We start from the raw sequence: 20285 nt of genomic DNA on the forward strand, positions 1-20285 counted from the left end.
CTTCTAGAACGTTCTAATAAGTCAACCAATCCGTAATAAGCCCAGACCTTGATGACCAATGGAAATTACAAGTAGATTTTATGTAAATAATCCTGGGGATAAAATGCAGTGTTTTAGTTAATAAGAAAGGTCTGCGGTTAGAGATTTGTCACGTCTATTTGACGTGGTGGCCATGTCGGCCGCCGCGCTGTAAAATTGTACTTCATGAACATTAGAAGCGTTGTGTTAGAAATTATTAAACAGAAATAAATCTCGATGAAAACAGAAATGAACTTTGTTTGTTACTGTGTGTTCTCCACGAACAATGTGTAATTACGCGACACAGTACATTTTATTGATTCCAATTATACCCCACCTGCAGCCAATTGTATAAACATTTTAACCGCAAGGTAACCACGTTATCGCGGTAACCAGACCGCTTACCATGGTTAAACCATTTGTATAAACAATTTACAAAAAAATTACCACGCACTTACCGCGGTAACTTTTTACCCACCTATGCTAGCTGGGTAACTGCATTTTAACCACAACAAACATGGCGGACGTTCATATGGTCAGACATCGTAGACCTCGACTTTTTCGACGAGTCGACAGACAGGAGACGGACTTAATGGACGACGAAGTGCGCCGAAGGTATAGGTTTTCGACGGACAACATTGACCGACTTGTGGGACTGTTGGAGCCAACATTACGAAGACGGACGCGACGAAACCAGGCACTGACCATTCGACAACGGATCATGTTGACTTTGAGGTTTCTCGCTTCCGGGGCTTTTCTCCAGATAATAGGAGACACCTTCGGCGTGGACATTGCAACTGTGTCCCGAGTTGTGACCGACGTGACGAACAGCTTGTTTGCACTTAAGGATATGGTGATAAGGTTTCCCGTGACTGACGCTGACAGACGACGAGTGATGACGGGTTTCTTTGAAATGAGAGGGTTTCCGGGCGTTATAGGCTGTGTCGACGGCACACACGTCCGTATCATTTCTCCCGGTGGTCCAGATGAGCCTTCCTTTGTGAATCGAAAAGGGTTTCATTCCCTCAACGTCCAGGCAACTTGTGACCACAAAGGTAAGTCCCTTCTACAGGTTTGGCCTCTTAAATGCCCATGTAATCCGGTACTGTAACATTTCAGTACTGTACGTATTTTCATCACTTTAGTCCGGTATATATCTTAAACATTAACTCTTAAGGAAAACAGTTTGTTCAACTTTTTTAATTCGCAGTGATCAACGTGTAATTTCACTACTTTATCACTATTTCAAGCACACGCAATTATATTTCATTTGATTTGCAGATGAGAGCTGATATAAATACAGCAATATAAATGCATACCATATTATTAATGCGCGCATCTATTTTGCCATATTCAAAATTCTTTTCTATAATCTTCAACTTCCATTCAGTGATCCACCCATGACAGAGACTACACGCTAACTGAATTCAGTTACTCAGTACTGACGTAGTAGTCTGTAATGACATCACACATGTGTACTTTGGTACATGTCAGGCCATACATGTATTTGAGCTGCTGAATAAGAATCGCGTTTTCCTAATAGAGGCTCCTGTGGGGTATTTTAACACTGGTTTCACATGTAACACTTTTTGTCAATTTGTTTTTTTTAATCCCAATATCAGAATTCTGCCAAGTACCTAGGTGTCATTTGAGAAAGTGAATTATCTGAAATGTATTTGGTTAAACCACTTAAAAACACACAATGTAATTCATTATATTGCAATGTCACCTTGATTATGCTAGTTCATCCTGGTATTGTGGACTCATCAAAGGGTTAAAAACAAATTTCAAAATAAGAATAATAGACTCATTAATAATTATGACTGTAGGCACCCTGTAACTTTGTGCTCCAGACTTTGAACAGTTAGGATTGTTAAATATTAACCATGGGTGGTATTCCAGAAGCATCTTAAGTAAATTTATTTTTATCCTTAAATTGGGAAATTTTCTTAAGTGTTTGATTTCATATTTCAATAGCTTGGTATCAAGATATATATTTAAATAGCATCATTATGACAATATCATTTTAGGAATACCAAAAAAACATGTGTTTCCTTATTAAGTAAAAAAATACAAAACATTGTAATTTTGAACTTTAAGTGAAATTATTTAAGAATTGACTTAAGATGTTTCTGGAATACCACCCCAGAGTTATAAGCAAGTAAGACTGAATCATGTTCACAAGATTTATAATGAGAAATCTCCTTTATGTATGAATGAGCATTTAAAGAGAACTAAAGATCTACATAAGTATTGACAGGAGTGAAATTTTTGTGTGCCTCAAGTTAATGGTATTACTGCATGCACATTCTACTGCAATGGCATTTTGGACTGTATTGCTCTGCCATAAGATGGATCATGTTTCATAGCTTTCATGTTTGATGGTGAATGTCTCTTTAATGTTTATCAATGTACTGAATTTTTATTCACAGGGATGTTTACAAGTGTGAATGCATGTTGGCCTGGATGCTGCCATGACTCCCACATCTTCCGAATGTCCAAGCTTGGACAGCATATGGCCAATCACCATCAAGGTTGCATTTTTGAATCTTTTGGTTCAATATATGTAATCCTCAATGCTGATTATGTTCACTACTATAAAAACAATCAGTGTTTATCCCCTGGTCAAGTTTACATTATTTAAAAAAAACTTGAATTTTGAGACATGTTCATGGTTACAAGTTATCAAAATAATGTTAATGGTAAATACTACTGCATTACATATTTATAAATTGTTTCCAGCAGAACACACATCTTATTTTGGTTGAAAATTGCCATTTTTCTTTCAATGATTATGCAATTTTTAAATAACTATTATAGGACATGTAACTATGTACAATAAGGTGTTATATTATTTTCAGATCCTGAACGTGGATATCTTTTAGGAGATAGTGGGTACCCTTGCAGGCCTTTCCTGCTGACACCGTTCCTTCAGCCAGGTGAAAACAACAAGTCAATGTCATGAACTTGTATTGAAGAAGTAGTTTTAACTAGATCTTGTGAAATATTATAATGACAGTTTTTTTTTTCGTAAACTTCAAAAAATAAAAACACACAAAACAACTTTTATGTATGCTAAGCATATAATCAACACATATATGAAAATGAAATAGATTGTCCTTGATTCTCTAAATACTAACTATTTTTCCTTTAAATAATTCAATATTAAAACTATAAACATATAACTGTTTTCACAGAGTCAGAAGCTCAGGAAAGGTACAATGCTGCGCACATCGGCACCAGGAACAGTATTGAAAGGGCCTTTGGGGTTTGGAAGAGAACCTTTCATGTCCTCCATGGTGAGGTATGTAAGGAAATTGTTTATATTATTGAGGATAAAATGAGGATTATAACATGAAATGTATTTAATCAACAAAGATGGTAAATGAAAATTTGAATCATTATATATTGCCATGCATAGTTGAGATTGATCGTATTGTCATAAGAGATGTTCAGTACCAATTTGAAGTCAATCGGTGTAGAAATGAAGAAGTTAATGTAAAATAACATAAAACAAGATATGTGTTTGTCAGAAACACCATGTCCCCTTATGCACCGCTTTGAAGCTATATATTTTATATTTGACCTTGAACGATGACCATGACCTTTCAACACTCAAAATGTGCAGCTCCATGAGATACACATGCATGCCAATTATCAAGTTGCTATCTTCAATACTGCAAAAGTTATGACGAAATGTTAAATTTGGAACAAACAAACACACAAACCAACCAACTAACAGACATGGCAAAAACAATATGTCCTCCCACTATAGTGGTGGGGACATAAAAATGAGTGCAAATCTCTGACCCGGCCCCACCTCAACCATCATGACTTTTGACCCAGGGGTCAGATTAAAAAATTTCAAATACAATTTAGTACAGGGTCACACATATGCTCATAGCTTCCATGTATGTAAGTTTCAAGGTTCTTGGGCTAATAGTGAAGGAGCAGATAATGGGGATAATATTGGTTAGTTCATTTTTAAAGAAACTATGTACATAAATTTTTACAGCAATTGATCAAAATCAATAATGATCTTCATTCTGAATGACTATGAAAAAGGAATTAAAAAATTGCACAAGTCTGAGTCAGACATTATAACAACTTTAATTCAAATAATTATAAATCACAGCAATAAGCTCTAATAATCAAGGATTTTTCTTATATTAATCACAATAATAAGTTCTAGAAATAAAAGATTTTTCTAATAACAGAAGTCAAGATGAAACTTTGTAAAAGTAATACAAGTCCATTCACTTTATTGAAATAACCAATCAATAACATTCTTACGTGAGTTTTAGTTAACAGACAGGTGTCACTTCGGAGTATACATCTGCACCAGATATGGAATATGCAAACATTCAATTAGATCTTATATCATGTCAAACACATTGTATGAAATATGTCAGTTATTAACTTATTACCCTACCCTCTCATTTATTGAGAAAATGACCAAAACATAAACAATTTCTTAAAATAATTTATAGACAGTAAACATGAAGATGTTGGTATCAAAGAAGTAATGATGTCTTAAAAGGCGTTTATTTGTCTTTTGCTGCTTATCTCATTAGGGTTTCCTAAGTAGCAAAAAGAAATTAATATGTATTTCAAATTAAAGTTGTGATACATATCTAATTTATAATTTAGTTTCTAAGTACAGTTATTGCTGAATTTTAAATAGAGTACTCACAGCCCAAAAGAAAAAAAAAATGCTAATTCAATGTTTTTCCTACAATTTCTTTTTATTCTTGTATGACAGATAAGAATGAAGCCTGCCAAGGTCACCCGCATCATTATTGCCTGTGCTGTGCTCCATAATCTACGGTTGATGTGGGGAGAACCAGCAGTGGATCCAGAACCCGTAGAAGAGGTTGCCCAGGGAGATATGTTTCAGGCTGCAACAGATGGGAGAAGAGTTCGAGATACAATTGTCGAAAATTACTTTTCTTAGGTTATTAACAGATTAAATGTAAATGTTTTCATTACATTTGTGCTAATATATCTCTGAGTCATACTGTATGACTCAGAGATATATTAGCACAAATGTAATGAAAACCCACTTTAACAAACAAGGACCCAAACTATCAGTGTATTACACTGATAGTTTGGGTCCTTGTTTGTTAAAGTGGGTTTTACAGCCTTAGAACAACCATTCAACAATAGAACAAAATGTATTAGTTCATTGACCACATAATATTTGTGAATAAATTTTTAGGTAATAACCTCATTTTGTACTCACTCATTATTGGAATTTTTGTATGAGTATATCAGTAAGTACTGTCATTCGTTCATAGAAATGTTCCTGCTTGTCTGCCAAGCTGTTTTGTTTGGCATAGAACAGCATCTGCAGCTCTTTCAGTGACCTGTATATGTTTAAAGAAAGCCATCAGCTTAGTTATTATGGTTATTGTTAAACAATGATATGATTCTATTGGTTCAGTAAGTCCGTTTCGTTGATAGTAAATAATTTAAATTAAAAGAATATGACATTGTCATTTTATAGTTTAAAGTTGCATATTTAGTTTATATAAATGAAACTAGTTCCATGAATATAATCATACTTATATACATACTTAGTCTGAGGCTCTTTCTTGTTACTTTTGCAATCTGTATCTGTACCTGCTGATGTACCACATTTTGCCTGCATCTCTGATGAAAATATTTACATTATAGAACCCTGTTATACATCTTTTATCTTAAGATCATATTATTTGTTTCATTGAGCCAATGTTGTTAAAGCAAGTGGTATTTTGAAGTTTTTATTTGTTTCATACATACTGTTCAGTAGAGATATAATATTGCAAACTGATTCTTATAACTTAAATAAAAAAATTAAATTACTAATGTGTATTTTATTACATTATAAAATATAAGAATTTAAATTGAAATTAGTTGTACATACACATGATATTTCAAATGGCAATGACTAATGTTATGAAGAAATGCCATTAATGATTCCAGCTTCATAAGAATAACTATACTTTGGATGAATAATTCCCATTCCTTTAAAATATTTAATCTAAATCATATTACTGCTGGTTTGGTCTGCGGAACTAGCTGACGCAATTTTTCCCGTTGTCTCGCCTGGACATTCGGCAAACAAAGCTGCAAAAGAGAGAATTTCCCCATTTGGACCCTCATTGAATAGTGCACAGAGTGCGATATTCTACACGTTGACAGGTGATTCCATTTGCAAGAGTGATGGGTGGTGATTTTGATGGATAGTTTTTATTTACACAATACAGCATTTAAAAAAATAAATAAAATAATAATACACTACATAATAAGAAAACTGAATATACTAAGTAAAGCTAAAACGTCAGAAAAGATAACACGACGTTAATAAAAGAAACATGTATGTTTAGCTGGAAAATTGACCCCTTCTGGGAAAGTGGACGAAACCCTGTTTGTGTAAAATAAAAAAAAGCATCATTCGTGTGTCATTAGTCAGAACAGTAACATGGAACTTTTAGTGTTACGAAAATGCTTACAGAAAATGTTCAAAGGATTATGAATTGTTTATTTGATGGAATATATCTTGTGCTCTTAAAGTACTAAATGTCAGATGTACCATTCTTTATAAGTGACAAGAACTCAAGTGACAGACAATAAAGAAGAAATTTGGATAAAAACAGTTAATTTCTAACCAGCAACGTAGCTGAAATAATTCGCATTCAGAGTCTGCCAAAGCAAAACTCATCAAAAGACTATGGTGGCAATTTATATTGACTAACCAGCAACGGAGACGAGCGCTGAAGATACAGTCTTTGCCGATGGACCCGGGGTTGTCTCCGTTGCACAGAAGCTGGACTCCATCGCCATCGGACTATCGCAGCCCACATCCTCGATCCCCAAGGGCAATGGAAGTTTCCTTAATGGGCTGGGCAAATCAGCGAGTACATCGTATGACATCTCCCATATGGTCTGAGGGTCTGCAAATAACGATGTCCATGAGACAAGGTTGTGTTGGAAAATACAAAGTTGGTGTTATATATTACACTACACTGCAAGATAACAATTTTCATCAGCTTCGCTGCTAACTGCTATTTACCGTCTCCGGAGATGGCCGTATCTGCATCCTCGCAGATGCCATGGAAGGAAGAGCTGTGGTCGAAAAGTCCAGCCACGGCCTGCGAGGTCTGGCTCATCTTCGGTAGAGGCGGGCCACCACCTGTCGCTGATCTGTCTATCTTTCGCAAGCATATGTCTGTCTTAGCGTGTTTCATCTACAGTACAGGACAGTAGTCAGTACACAGGCACAGTAAATAAAAAGGTATCAACGTTAAAACATATTACTTTGGGATACAAATACAATTCAGTTTCTATTAATCATTAGTATTATACCGGTTTCATAGCAAATATTTCAGATGTACAGTTAATTGAACAAGTGCTTAAATAATCATACGTACTATATTTCGCCACTTTTCCTTTACTTGTTTTAAGGTCCGAGGACCGCTGCCGCAGGCATTTACACTGTTTACTAACGACAACCACATCTGGTTGACCTTTTGGGCGGCCCCCGGACCAGCGGAAGCGTGGCTACTTCGCATGGTGCTAGCATTTTCCTTCATGAAGTCGACAATTATATCAACTTCTCTAGAAGTGAACATTTTTGACTTAGTGCGTTTTGCTTCCTCCGCCATGTTTGTTATGATCTTCTGCTGACAGTTGTGCGCGAAAATGACGTCATACGCGTGCACCTTGCGGTAATAATTACCGTGGTTAATTTGTTTATTATCGTGGTTAAGTTACCGCGCGGTAAAAAGTTTTGTACAAGCGGATTTACTGCGTGGTAACTTAACCACGATAATTACCGTGGTCATTGTTTTACCGTGGTATTTTTTAACCAATGTTTATACAATTGGCTGCAGATGTTTTCATTGTAATGGTGAGGGCCATATGAACAGGGACTGTAAAGGAGTACCAGGAATTCCTTAAATCAAAGTCTGAAAGCAAACAGGCGGAAAGGATTCACAGAAGGCTTTTAACTTCAAAGAGCCTGTGGCATAGGCCTAGCCCCGCAGCTCGATGTAGACAGAGGCCAGTTGTTACCGCCAGTTTATGTGCGGCAGGATACTTCATCTAGATTGGTGACTGAAGTAGAAGCTGGAACCCCAGCAGACAAATCCGTGGCAGCAAGTAAAGCAGAGACCATAGCAGTAAAGGTAGTGACAGCAGGGTCTTCTTAGGTGAATACATGTATGTTGGTAGGAGATTGTCTGGTTAGGGCTCGGGTAGATTCCGGGGCAGATATATCCATACTGTCTTCAGCAGTTTATGACCCGTTAAAGCAGAAACCAGGCAAGGTCAAGGAGATCAACATGCAGCTTGCTGATAAGAACTGTGTTCTGAAAGGAATTGTGACACCGCCTATCCACGTACAGCTGAGAAAACATTCTTCCAGGGAAGGGATATGTGTATCGCCAATCAGACCGAGTGGTTAAAGCGATGTCACAGAAGTTGAAAGCAGCCAGTAAGGGGGGGGGGGGGGCTGTTCACTCAGTCATGTCGGGTGGTGGCTGGAAGTTTTTCCCGACACCCACTTTAGTTTCAACAGGAATGTGGAACACTTCACTGAGGAGGATGTGGCCGTTATAGTGGGCATGAGTGAGGAACCAATCCTCATTAGTGAGGAGTCACAAGTCCTCATTGAGACAGACGTATGCCCCTTGGCAACCCAGGATGGGCACAAGGAACCAGACCCAGACAAGTGGCAGATTATTGTTTCAGGTGCTGGTACCTGGTTCCGGGGAGCGATTCTCAACAATAAATATGGGGTAGTGTTGTGGCTGACCTGGTGAGTTGTGGCTGACCTGCTGAAAGCCTGAAGGCACATGCGCAGTGACGAGTCACAAAGAGCTAGACGAACAGTGAACAACCTCTTATTGCAATTAGCTTTGTTATGATAATTAATAAATTGTGGTAGATAACAGGCAAGTGTTCAGTTATACGCGAAAAGTTGATAGTACACAAAATGGCTATATTCCCAAATACATGTAGTCTCATTTATAAGACGCGCAAAGAATTTAGAGATACTTTTTATATGGGCTAAATTCTTTGGAACGTCTCATCGTTGAAGGACCTTTTTTGTGGTGGAAACCAGAAAGTTTAAATTTTCATAAATTTGCATAAAATTGCAAAATAACATTACCAACTCATTCAGTTTTAATTCAGAAGTTCATTTTTACATCAAATATCGTCGATTCGAAGTTAGAAAGGCATAAATTCTTCAGTTAAACTTCTGCTTAAATCGCAAAACAATCACTGACCTGTAGCCATGTCATGAAACTGATTTAAATATGAACCAATCAGAAGAAGGCATTACGGTGTAACGTGTACGCGTAATTTTATTTAACATGAGCTTTTAACACAGACTTTTACCTAACTAGATCTAGTATGCTAATCTTTGTCGATTTAATAAGCATATGTTCAAAACAGATATGGTGCAGTTTCTATTCACTGTTCTAAGTTTCAGGAAATGTTTATGCATGTCTTTTTCGCACCTCTGTCTGTGTTGTTTTATGTACTTACATTCTACGTTACAAAGGACGGTATACTGTACGATCTGTTTCAATATTATTTATGTACAGTATAAAAATAAAAGATGTAATTTATTTCAGAACTTTTTAATTGTCAATTTAGAAAAAAACAATGCTAAATTAATCCAGAAAAGTATAACATCGGTTTACTATGTAACGCGCTGCACCACAACAGACGAACGCAAACTGTATTTTACGCTGTTTATTCTTCCACTTTAAACCAGATGCTTTACATCGAGGTCGTGTTATCGATTTATATCTACACAGCGAGCGAATCGAGAGATATTGAAAAATTGAATAGTGGTTGGATTTAAATTGCTCAGGCGTGCAAAATTCAAAGTGTCATTACATAATTTTTACAGAACATTATCGAGAAATGAATTATCTACACAGGTATGTAAATATTATTGCAATCCGTTGTTATTAAGTGTGTTATATCGGGGCTTGAATGTTGCGCAGAAAATCCTTGCGCAACAATATAGACAAAGAACAAAAAATTCCCACCACATAATTGGTCTTTCACCCTTTGTACGCTCCAAATATTACCCATATAAAAAGTAGCTTAATATTTAAGAGCGTCAAAAATTTGGACTATATTCCCAAAATGATGACAAAAACAGTGGTATTTACCTAAACAGCAAATGCTAGCAATAAAAAGGAAGATAAATTACGCATTTAACTATGCATTGACATATAACGCATACATGTTTTTCTATTTTTTCACTTGAACACTTCCAAAATGCTACTATGAGAGTCAGGGATAGTCTATAGACTAACAATGCCAGATTTATTAATTCATTTTAATAGGTTTACTTACTTGTTAATCCTAAGATGTATTTCATAATCTTTGCATTTAATGTTATTATAAAAACGGAAACCAGAACATTAGTCAGGACATTACTATATCTGTAGGGATAAAACTGGTCTGGATTCGAATCGTCATAGTTCCAGATCGCGAAAATAAGTGACGCATAAAGAATAACAGTAAATTTAAATACTGTGTCAAGAACATATCATTAAAGTAGCCTCAACTTCAATAAAAAATATGAACACTGTGCTCATGGTAGTACCTTTCCATTATTGCTGGTAGATAATCGCTTCTTTGCATAAATTTTATTAAAAATGAACTTTGACCCTTTCTGCTATAAGTCAGAACGAATCCGGGTCGTTTCGCCCTAAATTCCGTTCGCCCCCGAGTCGTTTCGCCCCCCGAGTCGTTTCGCCCTGGGTCGTTTCGCCCTAATTCCTGGGTCGTTTCGCCCTAATTTTTATACGTATAGCGATATTAAAGGATTTATCTTAGGCTTGTCAGAAGCTGAATGGGATATTGTTTAATACAGTATTATATTATCTTAATTACTGTTTATTTTGTCTTTTGAAATAAAACAAAGTACAAAGTTAATTATATTGCATATATTTTGATAGCTCTAATATGTTTGATAGCTCTAATATGAAAAATAAGAATACACATGTATAAACAAAACATGCAATAAAATGTCGAAGCGCACATACACAATAATTTAACATACATTTTATTTTATCTAACACAAAACAACTGAGAAAATCACATCGAAATACAGATTTCATTTTATATTTATTAATAAACAAAGCATTCAATCCAGTGTCGAAGCACACATATAAACTAATTTGACATACATCTTATTTTACCTAACATAAAACAACTAAGCAAATCACATCAAAATTACATTGAATACAATGTGGTAGAATACACACACAATCAGTTGATATAAACTTTGATTTTACAACAGCTTTTTTTAGTTTTGCTTATTTTAATGTCCGTAACAGACGTCATCGCCTGTTTAGTTTAAACCTATTTATTTAAGCTCGATTGCGTCGAAAGCCTTAGGCTTATATAAACGCTCTCGAGTCCGTTTCCTGGGCCTAGAACCAGTACTTGGTGTCTTTGGGGGAAATCTAAAGAACGCTCCCACGGTGAGGATCGAACCCGTGACCTCCCGGTCGCAAGGCGGACACCATATCCATTACACCACGGCGACCTGTTTGATAACACTATCCACTTCACTCCCCAGACCATCCGACAACTGAGCCTGCTGTCATGTCGTCGGACGGCCCGTACAATCTGGACACGGACTTTAAGAAATGTGTTGTGGATACTTCATTCCCCATGTATTTGTCCCACAGGGATTGTATCTTTTCCTCCAATTTGGTGGCGACATCACGATCCAGGTCGTCGGCAGCTACTGCGATAGCGATGATCTCTGCCTCAGTCATCAAGGTTGGTACAAGAACGTAGATGGAGCAGCCACCATATATAACGGTAGTGTTCAGCTTGTGGTGCCAACCTGAAATAAAGAAACAAATTATATTGGATAATAATATATGATTTGATATTTTTATACATGCACATAAGCATCAATTATATTTAATTATATTCATAAGCAATATGGTGTACAAGTAAGAACATCGCATTTCCGTTTTTATGATAAGTCAATTTCACTGAGTGAGCTACACACATTTTAATACTATTATTTACCTTCGACATCATTGTTTGTCCGTACTGAACGTCTTAATATGGACCAGTGTTCAGGATTGAACAGCCCGTGCTGGAACCACTGACGATCCATGTATGTCACGAGGGCATCGAGCTGCGGAGTGTTCGCGCGGTCTCTCAACGCTGCAAACGTCTCCCGTATGTGTGCAGCTGGTAGGAAGGGCAACGTCATCAGCTGCCTACTAACCCAAGGTCCTGGACTTTTCGCCAAACAGCCTGTGTCCAGTGAAACACACAACCCTTGATAGTAACGCCAGGAAAAACGCGCCGAACAGCCAACCAAGCAGCTGTAATTATAATGTATTGTTAATTAATAAAACTTTTAAAACACTTAGTTGCGAGATTAATATGTAGTAGATAACCGATATATGTCAATGCAATGAAAACAGTACTTATAAATTATAAAATATGTAATAAATAATGTAATATGGTTATTTACCTTGTTTAAAGTCGAGCACAAAGTTGTCAACGACAGGATTGTTGAGTTTTTCTTTGATGGCTGTAAGAACGGCAACGTAGTCAGCCTCCGTCTTCCTGGACATCAAAGCGCACTGCGTTAAGACCCGGTTTACCAAAGCACTACTCATTTTGTAAGCACATTTTCCAGTTTGCATTTAATTTATGAAGTTGTAGAAATATTTAATACATAAACAACTAGTAAATTAAAAAAATAATCAATAAACAAATGCACAATAAAGAATAAAAGAAATATAACAGCAAACAAATATTTCTCTATCGGACTTAAATTATATGAAAACAAAGAATGACAATTTGCATACTGAACGTGCGTTCTATTTTTTTTTAGATCATTCATTTACCGGTAATCATATTAAATAAACTTAATTGTTGCAACTCACGTGTCTTGTGGTTCTTCCGGGTCATCCGCCACTCTGTGATTAACGTCAAAACTTATGTCGAAGTGAGCGTCGACCTGCATCGGCTCTTCCTGGACGGGTTCTGCCGTGGGCTCAGGCATCGGCTCTTCCTGGACGGGTTCTGCCGTGGGCTCAGGCATCGGCTCTTCCTGGACGGGTTCTGCCGTGGGCTCAGGCATCGGCTCTTCCTGGACGGGTTCTGCCGTGGGCTCAGGCATCGGCTCTTCCTGGACGGGTTCTGCCGTGGGCTCAGGCATCGGCTCTTCCTGACGATGGCATGGTCTGCATATAAAATGCAGTTCGAGCTGAGATTTACGGGCCTGGTGATACTCCTTGGCTGATATACCTAAACAGAAGACTCTGATATACACTATCATACTCGTAATGATGGGGCAAATTATGTAAAAGCCTAACGCTTATTACAGTTAATATCATTAAGCTCTATTTCCGCGTTCATTTGTATTCTAATTTCTATTTATTTTTTTTATAAATTTTGTATAAGCTTATATTTTTTACTTTAAATGAGCTATGAAAGATATTGAAAACAGCTGTCTCCTAATCAGTAAAAATACCGTATTTCTTACCACTAAAATTACAATAAACAGATAATCTGTCAGTCATTCAGAGCTGATGAGGGTACTGATTATCGAGGAGTAGATAAGGCTATTACTGATAGGGGTTGTATAGAGGTAAGGCTGTAGTATGGAATACTTAAATAAATATTTTTTTTAATTTGTTAATGCTTTACAATTTAATATTTAACTAATTAATGTAGAACCGTAACTCATGTACAAATTTTAAAAATGTTGGTAAATTTTATTAAAGTATTAAATAAATAAACATTTGATTTTTGTAAAAATTGTATGATTAAGAATTATTGTAAAATTAATCATTTTTTCGTACAACCAAATACATGTAGGTATAATAAAAATATATGCGCGGTTTACGGTTTTTTCCTATAATTGTGTGCGCAATAAGTTTTCCATACGTAACGGGATCTTCGTTAATTGTTTTATGAAAAATTATTAACTTCTTAATAATAAATAGTTATTAATCAATATGTGCATGCATTATTTCTTTGTTTATTGATTATATTTTCTATTTACTATTTGTTAATGTATTAAATATTTCTACAACTTCATAAATTACAAGCATGATTTGAACTTCAAATTGGAAAATGTGTTTACAAAATGAGTATTGCTTTGAGAAACCGGGTCTTAACGCAAGTGCGTAAACTTCTATCTTTAAAAAGAATATATAGATGTATGTCTCATTGTGTACATATTGTAAAGCTTTGTTTATGTGTGTAAATATTGAAATAAATATTAAAAGAAAAGTATGTAGTATATATCAAAATAATAACAGTTTTACGAATTGCGTTAAGACCCGGTTTCCAGAAGAACGGTACTTTTTTGTCAGACCAAAGTAAGCACATTCCCGACTCGGGTCTGTCCCCGCTATCAAACATAACTCCGCCCCCCCCTCCCCCATCCCCCCCCCCAAACACACGCACTCACATACATCAGACAAAAAGAAGCTTATTATAATTTTATTTAGGATTTTATATGTCGTAATCATCAATCCCTTGACCGGTTTGGTAGTTGGTGGGGGGGGGGGAAGAGGGACGACGACACAGGAATCCTTCTCCTGTCGGGTCTGTTGTGTGCTGCTGACAATAATTTATCAATTGGAAGCGATTTCCACTCTTTTTCATTGTTCATCCAGCTTTTTTCTGACGGCCTCGACATCGACCCCCTCTAGCGTGCCTGGATAACAGTCGTGCACAGAGAGTCCTGCCTGATGACATGTCCAAACCAAGCCAGCTTTCGTCGTTTGACCGTTGCCAGTAGGGGCTTTTGTGGACCAACAAGTGTTGCAGTAATGTTCCGGACGTACTCGTGTAGGAGCTGCGGAGCAGAATTTTTGGGACATTTTGTGTCCGCGTGACGGGACCAAGTAGGGTGGAGACTACGAGGGACTTGTTGGCGAAGCTGATGGAACTTCTTTACAACAACCTGCTAAGTCTGCATTGTGTACACACCGGTCTTACTGACAATAACGTAGTGACGTCACCATCTATGTATAGAATGGCTAAGTCTGGCCATCGATGCGGTCGCCATGACAATTCTTTTCGGACCTCAGTGGTACTGGTACCATCCTTGGACAGTGTTGCGCCCAAGTATTTGAAGCTGGTCACTTCTTTTAGCTTCTCGTAGTTCATGGTCTGCACTGGTCGTGCTGAGTTCTTGAATGATTTGCACAAGTCCTTCGTCGATGTTGAATCCTCTCATACATGCCATAGGCCATCATGTCACATGCGGTCGAAAGCTTTCTTAAAGTCAATGAAGTATTGGATAATTCTGCAGTTGAAGATCTGTTCTTCTGTGCTCCGTCTAGCTCAATATTTTCCAATTTAAATCAGATATAATCTTGCTCTGTATTAGGGAAGTGTGCTTTGTCAATTTATATTTTAGTGGGATATTTAACCTTAGTCACATATAAATGTAACGGATTGCGGATTTTTAAGAGTAGTTGTTTCGCTAGAGACGGCAAAATTGTAGTCAATTTTAACCATCATTTTGTTGTCGTTTGCTTTCACGTGGATACTAATCATATGTTTCCAAGCGTGTTAATCAACAAGTTAAGTCGATGAATATGGTATATATGATCTCCAATGCAAATAATGATTTTGTCTTTTTGAGTAATATAGGGTTGTTGTGTTTTAAATATAGTATCTTGCTGGTATAGCCGCGGATAGTATTATCTTTTGTAAAACAACTTGTTGGAATATTTAATAACTTTGGGCACAGCTTTTAATTGGCAGTGTATACAATACTTCATTTTAATTTGTAATATATTTATATTCAAAGTATGAATCAATTTGAAGAAATTCTGTTAGTTCAGAAATGCGTAACGTTTATGAGGTTATAATGCAATCAGGAAAGTATGACATATGAAAGAGTGTGCACGTATGCCAACGACGTTATAGGATTAACCACAAATCATAGCAATATAATCTTAAAGGGGCCTTTTCACGTTTTGGTAAATTGACAAAATTGAAAAAAGTTGTTTCAGATTCGCAAATTTTCCTTTTAGTTATGATATTTGTGAGGAAACAGTAATACTGAACATTTACCAAGCTATAAAATAGCCAATATATGCATCTATTGACAATTTAAAAACCTGAAAATTATAAAGCGTTGCAACGCGAAACGATTGAATAATTTGGAGAGTTTTGTTGTTGTCAACTTGTCGTTATATTTTGTGAAACTACGCGGAACACTTATATAAGGTATAAAATACTTTCTGCATTGCCTGAGCGTGGATGGATGAGTGGTCTTATAAATGGTTTATACTTTTACTCCAGGACTCCAGAGGTCAGTGGTTCGAACCCAGTTGTGGGTTACTTATAAAAAAATAATAAAAAATTATTCTCGATTTTTCACTGGAGCTTTTTATTTCCAATGTTTACAATAATCAATATAAAGCATTTAATTACAAACTTCAAAACATGCAAAAATCTGTGAAATGGCCCCTTTAAGATACATCACAAATTAAAGTAAAAATGCTTCAAAGGCAAAAGTATGCAAGTGAACTACAAAATTTGTTGCTTAAGCCGCGTTATTATAATATCAACTTTCACTATTTGGATAGCTAGAATGCCCTTTGCAAAAAAAGGAAAAACATTAACAGATACATAACGACTGTGCTGGTAGGAACGAAAATGAGCACGTGCAAACGTATTCAAGTCCTGAGGACGCACTAAGGGGAAAAAAAATCCCCAGAACACAGTCCTCAAACGGAAGGCTTATAGGGCCAGGGCACCTCTCCGTCACAGCGAACACACAATTCGTGGTTTTCAGATAAAGCAAATTGGAAAGTAATTAATCAAATACATCGATCTCATTTTCGCCTTTGTCCCAAGCAATGTTTCGGTACAATTTTAATATATAGTCTTCCGGGTTTTTAGTTGTTCGCGTAGCGAACAGCTGAAGTTGTTAACAAAAATTTCAAGTTAGTTCGCTGTTATCTACGGAAAGCCTACTACCCGCCACTACTGCCGTATCCGCGCGAGAAAGAGTTGTATAATTTATGCAAGAAGTTTGAGTTCTTCAACTATATTCATTCACAAATGGAAACATTATGTGAATATCGTGTTAAATGGAATATTTTTGAACGTAGCTTATATGGAAAAGAATCAATAAAAAATGTTTGAAAATACGTGTCGCGGAAGAGATTTTTATGAATGATTAAAATAGTCCACTATCTGCTGCGTCTTAATGACGTATTACAGGTCATTCATAATCTGAGGCTATTTATAGATTCGTAAAAACAACGCAATAGTATAAGGTTACGCTTGTTTATATTCTCAATTTATTAAACGTTGAACATAAGTTCAACAATAACTTCAGGGAAACAATATACAACAACAAAAAAGCTTCATAATCGCTAAAACCGAATATAAAAAACAATTAAATATAACAAGAATTATATGTTTCGTAACCTCGTTCATGCTTCTACAGCGGAATTAAATTTGATATTTCTGGGAAACGTTATTTTGTAGTCAACAGATAGCGGCGATCTTTTGTATTTACGGCTGCTAACAACGTAATAGCAGAAGGTGAAGCTTGTTTATATTCACAGTTCTCAATTTATAAAACGTTGAACTTGAGTTCACCAATTACTACAGGTATACAATATACAGCCTCAAAAAAATGCTTTAAAATCGATAAAACCGAATGTTAAAAAACAACTAAATATAACAAGAAATATTTTTTTTAAATGTTGTTGGCGTCAATGCTAACTTTGAAATAAAGTTTGCAATTAACGCTTCTAAATAAATTAACTGAAAACAAAAGTTTAACTATTGTGAGTTTTTTTTACTTGTAAGTCGCATATTCACAGCATGAAATGTGTGTTATCATTGTCAAACCACATTAGTGTAATTAGATAAAAATTATACTACGGGAGTGCACATCATGTGTCCTCACATGCCTTATTACGAGTATATTTCTTCACTATCGAAATATATCGTACGTTAATATTCGATTTAAACGCAGTTTTCTTTCGACACATTTAAATCACACTTTCATAGCCGCGTCATGCGAATATGGGTCTAATGCGTTCCGACCAGCGTATCTTAAACCCAACATGTGCATTTGCACAGTCAGGTCAGAGACGATGCTGTTCGCTATAAAATCACTCAATGTGTTATGGTCTCTTTATGTATCTCCTGACAAGACTTAGAGACGCGCAGGCTACGTGGGCTATACATTTGATGGGCGCATATGGAATAAGACCCATTTTCGCATGACGAGGGTCTCAGTGCGAATTGTATATGGCACATTTTAGCATCATGCTTTTCGATACAAAATTAAATTCAACATAGCAAACTTGTAAATAAGGGCAGCCTATCCAGGCGTTCAGGAACGATTTCCAGACGTGCTGACCGAGAATTTCAAACATTGTGGTTCGATAATTAAACGATTTTCCTCTTATCGTGACACTATACTCTTTCGGTAATTTTTTTCTCATCTTGAAAGCAAATCTGTGTTATCGATAGTAAATAATAAATTCCCCGGACGATTTAGTGAACGAGTACTGACCCTGAAATTCTGCGAGATGTATTTTACCGCGTAATTGTAACTGGACCACTATTTGTGTCGTTTTAAGATACAGAGAGTAATCCGGAATTCTTTACACTGAACAGTGCTACATCCTTTGCGCTGAGCACAGACACAGTGATGTAGCCAAAGTTCAGAGGTTATATCTCGAATCAGCCTATGAAATATTCGAAAATACTCATGCCTGTCTGCAGGCGTTATGTAAAAGTCATTAAAGGTGAGAAGCTGTTGATACCGTGACCCAGTTGTACGTACACTAGGTTATTTTATCCCCTTGGTTAGCGCTAACCGCCGGTTTAAGTTATCCAAGCTGGGTAACTAACCAGGCTGGATAAATGCGTTGCTGGAAACATTTACCCAGGCTGCATAACTATCCATGTTGGGTAAATTTATCAACTGGTTAACTTTTACAAATATCCCATAATCCATGTCGTCAAGCTATCAATAGGACAGCATATTCTGGGAACAAGATTTAATAATAATATAAAAACGTTTTAAATCATTTATATACAATCCATTGAATGTTTATAGATTTATTAAACAACTATATATTTTCTGTATTGTATTTGACATTTGTCGTGATTCTGTAAATAAATTTCGCATGAAAACGTGTATAATTAACGTTTTACGCGATCACGAGTGTAAAGAAAACAAATTATTTCGAACCTGTCATTTGTAAACGTTATAGCGAGCATGGTATATAACCATGGAATGCCTTGTCGAACTTTCGATATTTCCGCCAATTAAATTACACATTCTATTAACATTTTCATTTGAACCGATATCGTTTTATCGTCATTTAACACAACATTAAAAAAATGTTGGCGATTCATGCGTAGATTAGGATACAAATACAATTCGGCCGTTTTGTTTGTTTACATGGATAAATTTTAACCAACCTTTAGACCAGGGTTAAATTTATCCAGACAAAACGCTGGATAAATTGAACCAACATAATGCAACATCACTTAACCAACAAGATGTGTTTGTGAAACACAATGTCCCCCTATATGACGTTTGACCTTGAAGGATGACCTTGACCCTTCACCACTCAAAATGTGCAGCTCCATGAGATACGCATGCATGTCAAATATAAAATTGCTAGCTTCAATATTGCAAAAGTATTCATAAAATAAGCGATTTGGGCCACATATATTTGACCTCTGACCTTGAAGGATGACCTTGACCTTTCACCACTCAAAATGTGCAGCTCCATAAGATACACATGAATGCCAAATATCAAGTTGCTATCTTCAATATTGCAAAAGTATTCATAAAATGAGCGATTTTGGCCACATATATTTGACCTCTGACCTTGAAGGATGACCTTGACCTTGTCCTTTCACCACTCAAAATGTGCAGCTCCATGAGATACACATGCATGCCAAATATCAAGTTGCTATATTCAATATAGCAAAAGTTATTGCAAAATGTTAAAGTTGGCGCAAACCAACCAACAGACCAACCAACCAACAGACCAACCAACCAACAGGCAGGGCAAAAACAATATGTCCCCCACTACTATAGTTGGGGACATAGAAAATTAACCCTTGGTTAAATTTATCCGACATTTATCCCAGGGTTAAAATTTACCCAGGTTTCGAACAACTGGGTCCAGGTGAACTGCTAGGTTAACAAGGAATGAATAAACAACAAAGTAGGGGCCAACAGGGCTGTCTTTATGACTAGCTAA

General features: G+C 36.4%; 3 protein-coding genes and 1 long non-coding RNA gene across 4 annotated transcripts; 2 read left to right on the forward strand and 2 right to left on the reverse strand.

Moving 5' to 3' along the window:
- The first annotated feature begins 357 nt into the window (after nt 1-357).
- LOC127844456 (putative nuclease HARBI1) lies at nt 358-5267 on the forward strand. The gene is made up of 5 exons (XM_052374695.1): nt 358-1073; nt 2451-2552; nt 2880-2957; nt 3216-3322; nt 4781-5267. The coding sequence occupies exons 1-5, from the start codon at nt 536-538 to the stop codon at nt 4970-4972; spliced, it is 1017 nt and encodes a 338-aa protein (XP_052230655.1). The 5' UTR covers nt 358-535; the 3' UTR covers nt 4973-5267.
- On the reverse strand, nt 4110-7664 carry LOC127844464 (uncharacterized). The gene is made up of 7 exons (XM_052374709.1): nt 7431-7664; nt 7073-7247; nt 6756-6953; nt 6055-6126; nt 5595-5670; nt 5261-5384; nt 4110-4916 (listed from the first exon to the last, which is right to left on the reverse strand). The coding sequence occupies exons 1-6, from the start codon at nt 7662-7664 to the stop codon at nt 5264-5266; spliced, it is 876 nt and encodes a 291-aa protein (XP_052230669.1). The 3' UTR covers nt 4110-4916; nt 5261-5263.
- On the forward strand, nt 7149-7718 carry LOC127844471 (uncharacterized). Its single transcript, XR_008032746.1, has 2 exons — nt 7149-7294; nt 7465-7718. It is a non-coding gene; the product is annotated as an uncharacterized LOC127844471 (long non-coding RNA).
- A 4349-nt stretch (nt 7719-12067) lies between these two features.
- LOC127844577 (protein TonB-like) lies at nt 12068-13797 on the reverse strand. The gene is made up of 3 exons (XM_052374976.1): nt 12951-13797; nt 12533-12627; nt 12068-12309 (listed from the first exon to the last, which is right to left on the reverse strand). The coding sequence occupies exons 1-3, from the start codon at nt 13343-13345 to the stop codon at nt 12068-12070; spliced, it is 732 nt and encodes a 243-aa protein (XP_052230936.1). The 5' UTR covers nt 13346-13797.
- Between the last annotated feature and the right edge of the window lie 6488 nt (nt 13798-20285).

Source organism: Dreissena polymorpha, chromosome 1 (assembly GCF_020536995.1).
Source record: "Dreissena polymorpha isolate Duluth1 chromosome 1, UMN_Dpol_1.0, whole genome shotgun sequence".
In the NCBI taxonomy this organism is placed as follows: domain Eukaryota; kingdom Metazoa; phylum Mollusca; class Bivalvia; order Myida; family Dreissenidae; genus Dreissena; species Dreissena polymorpha.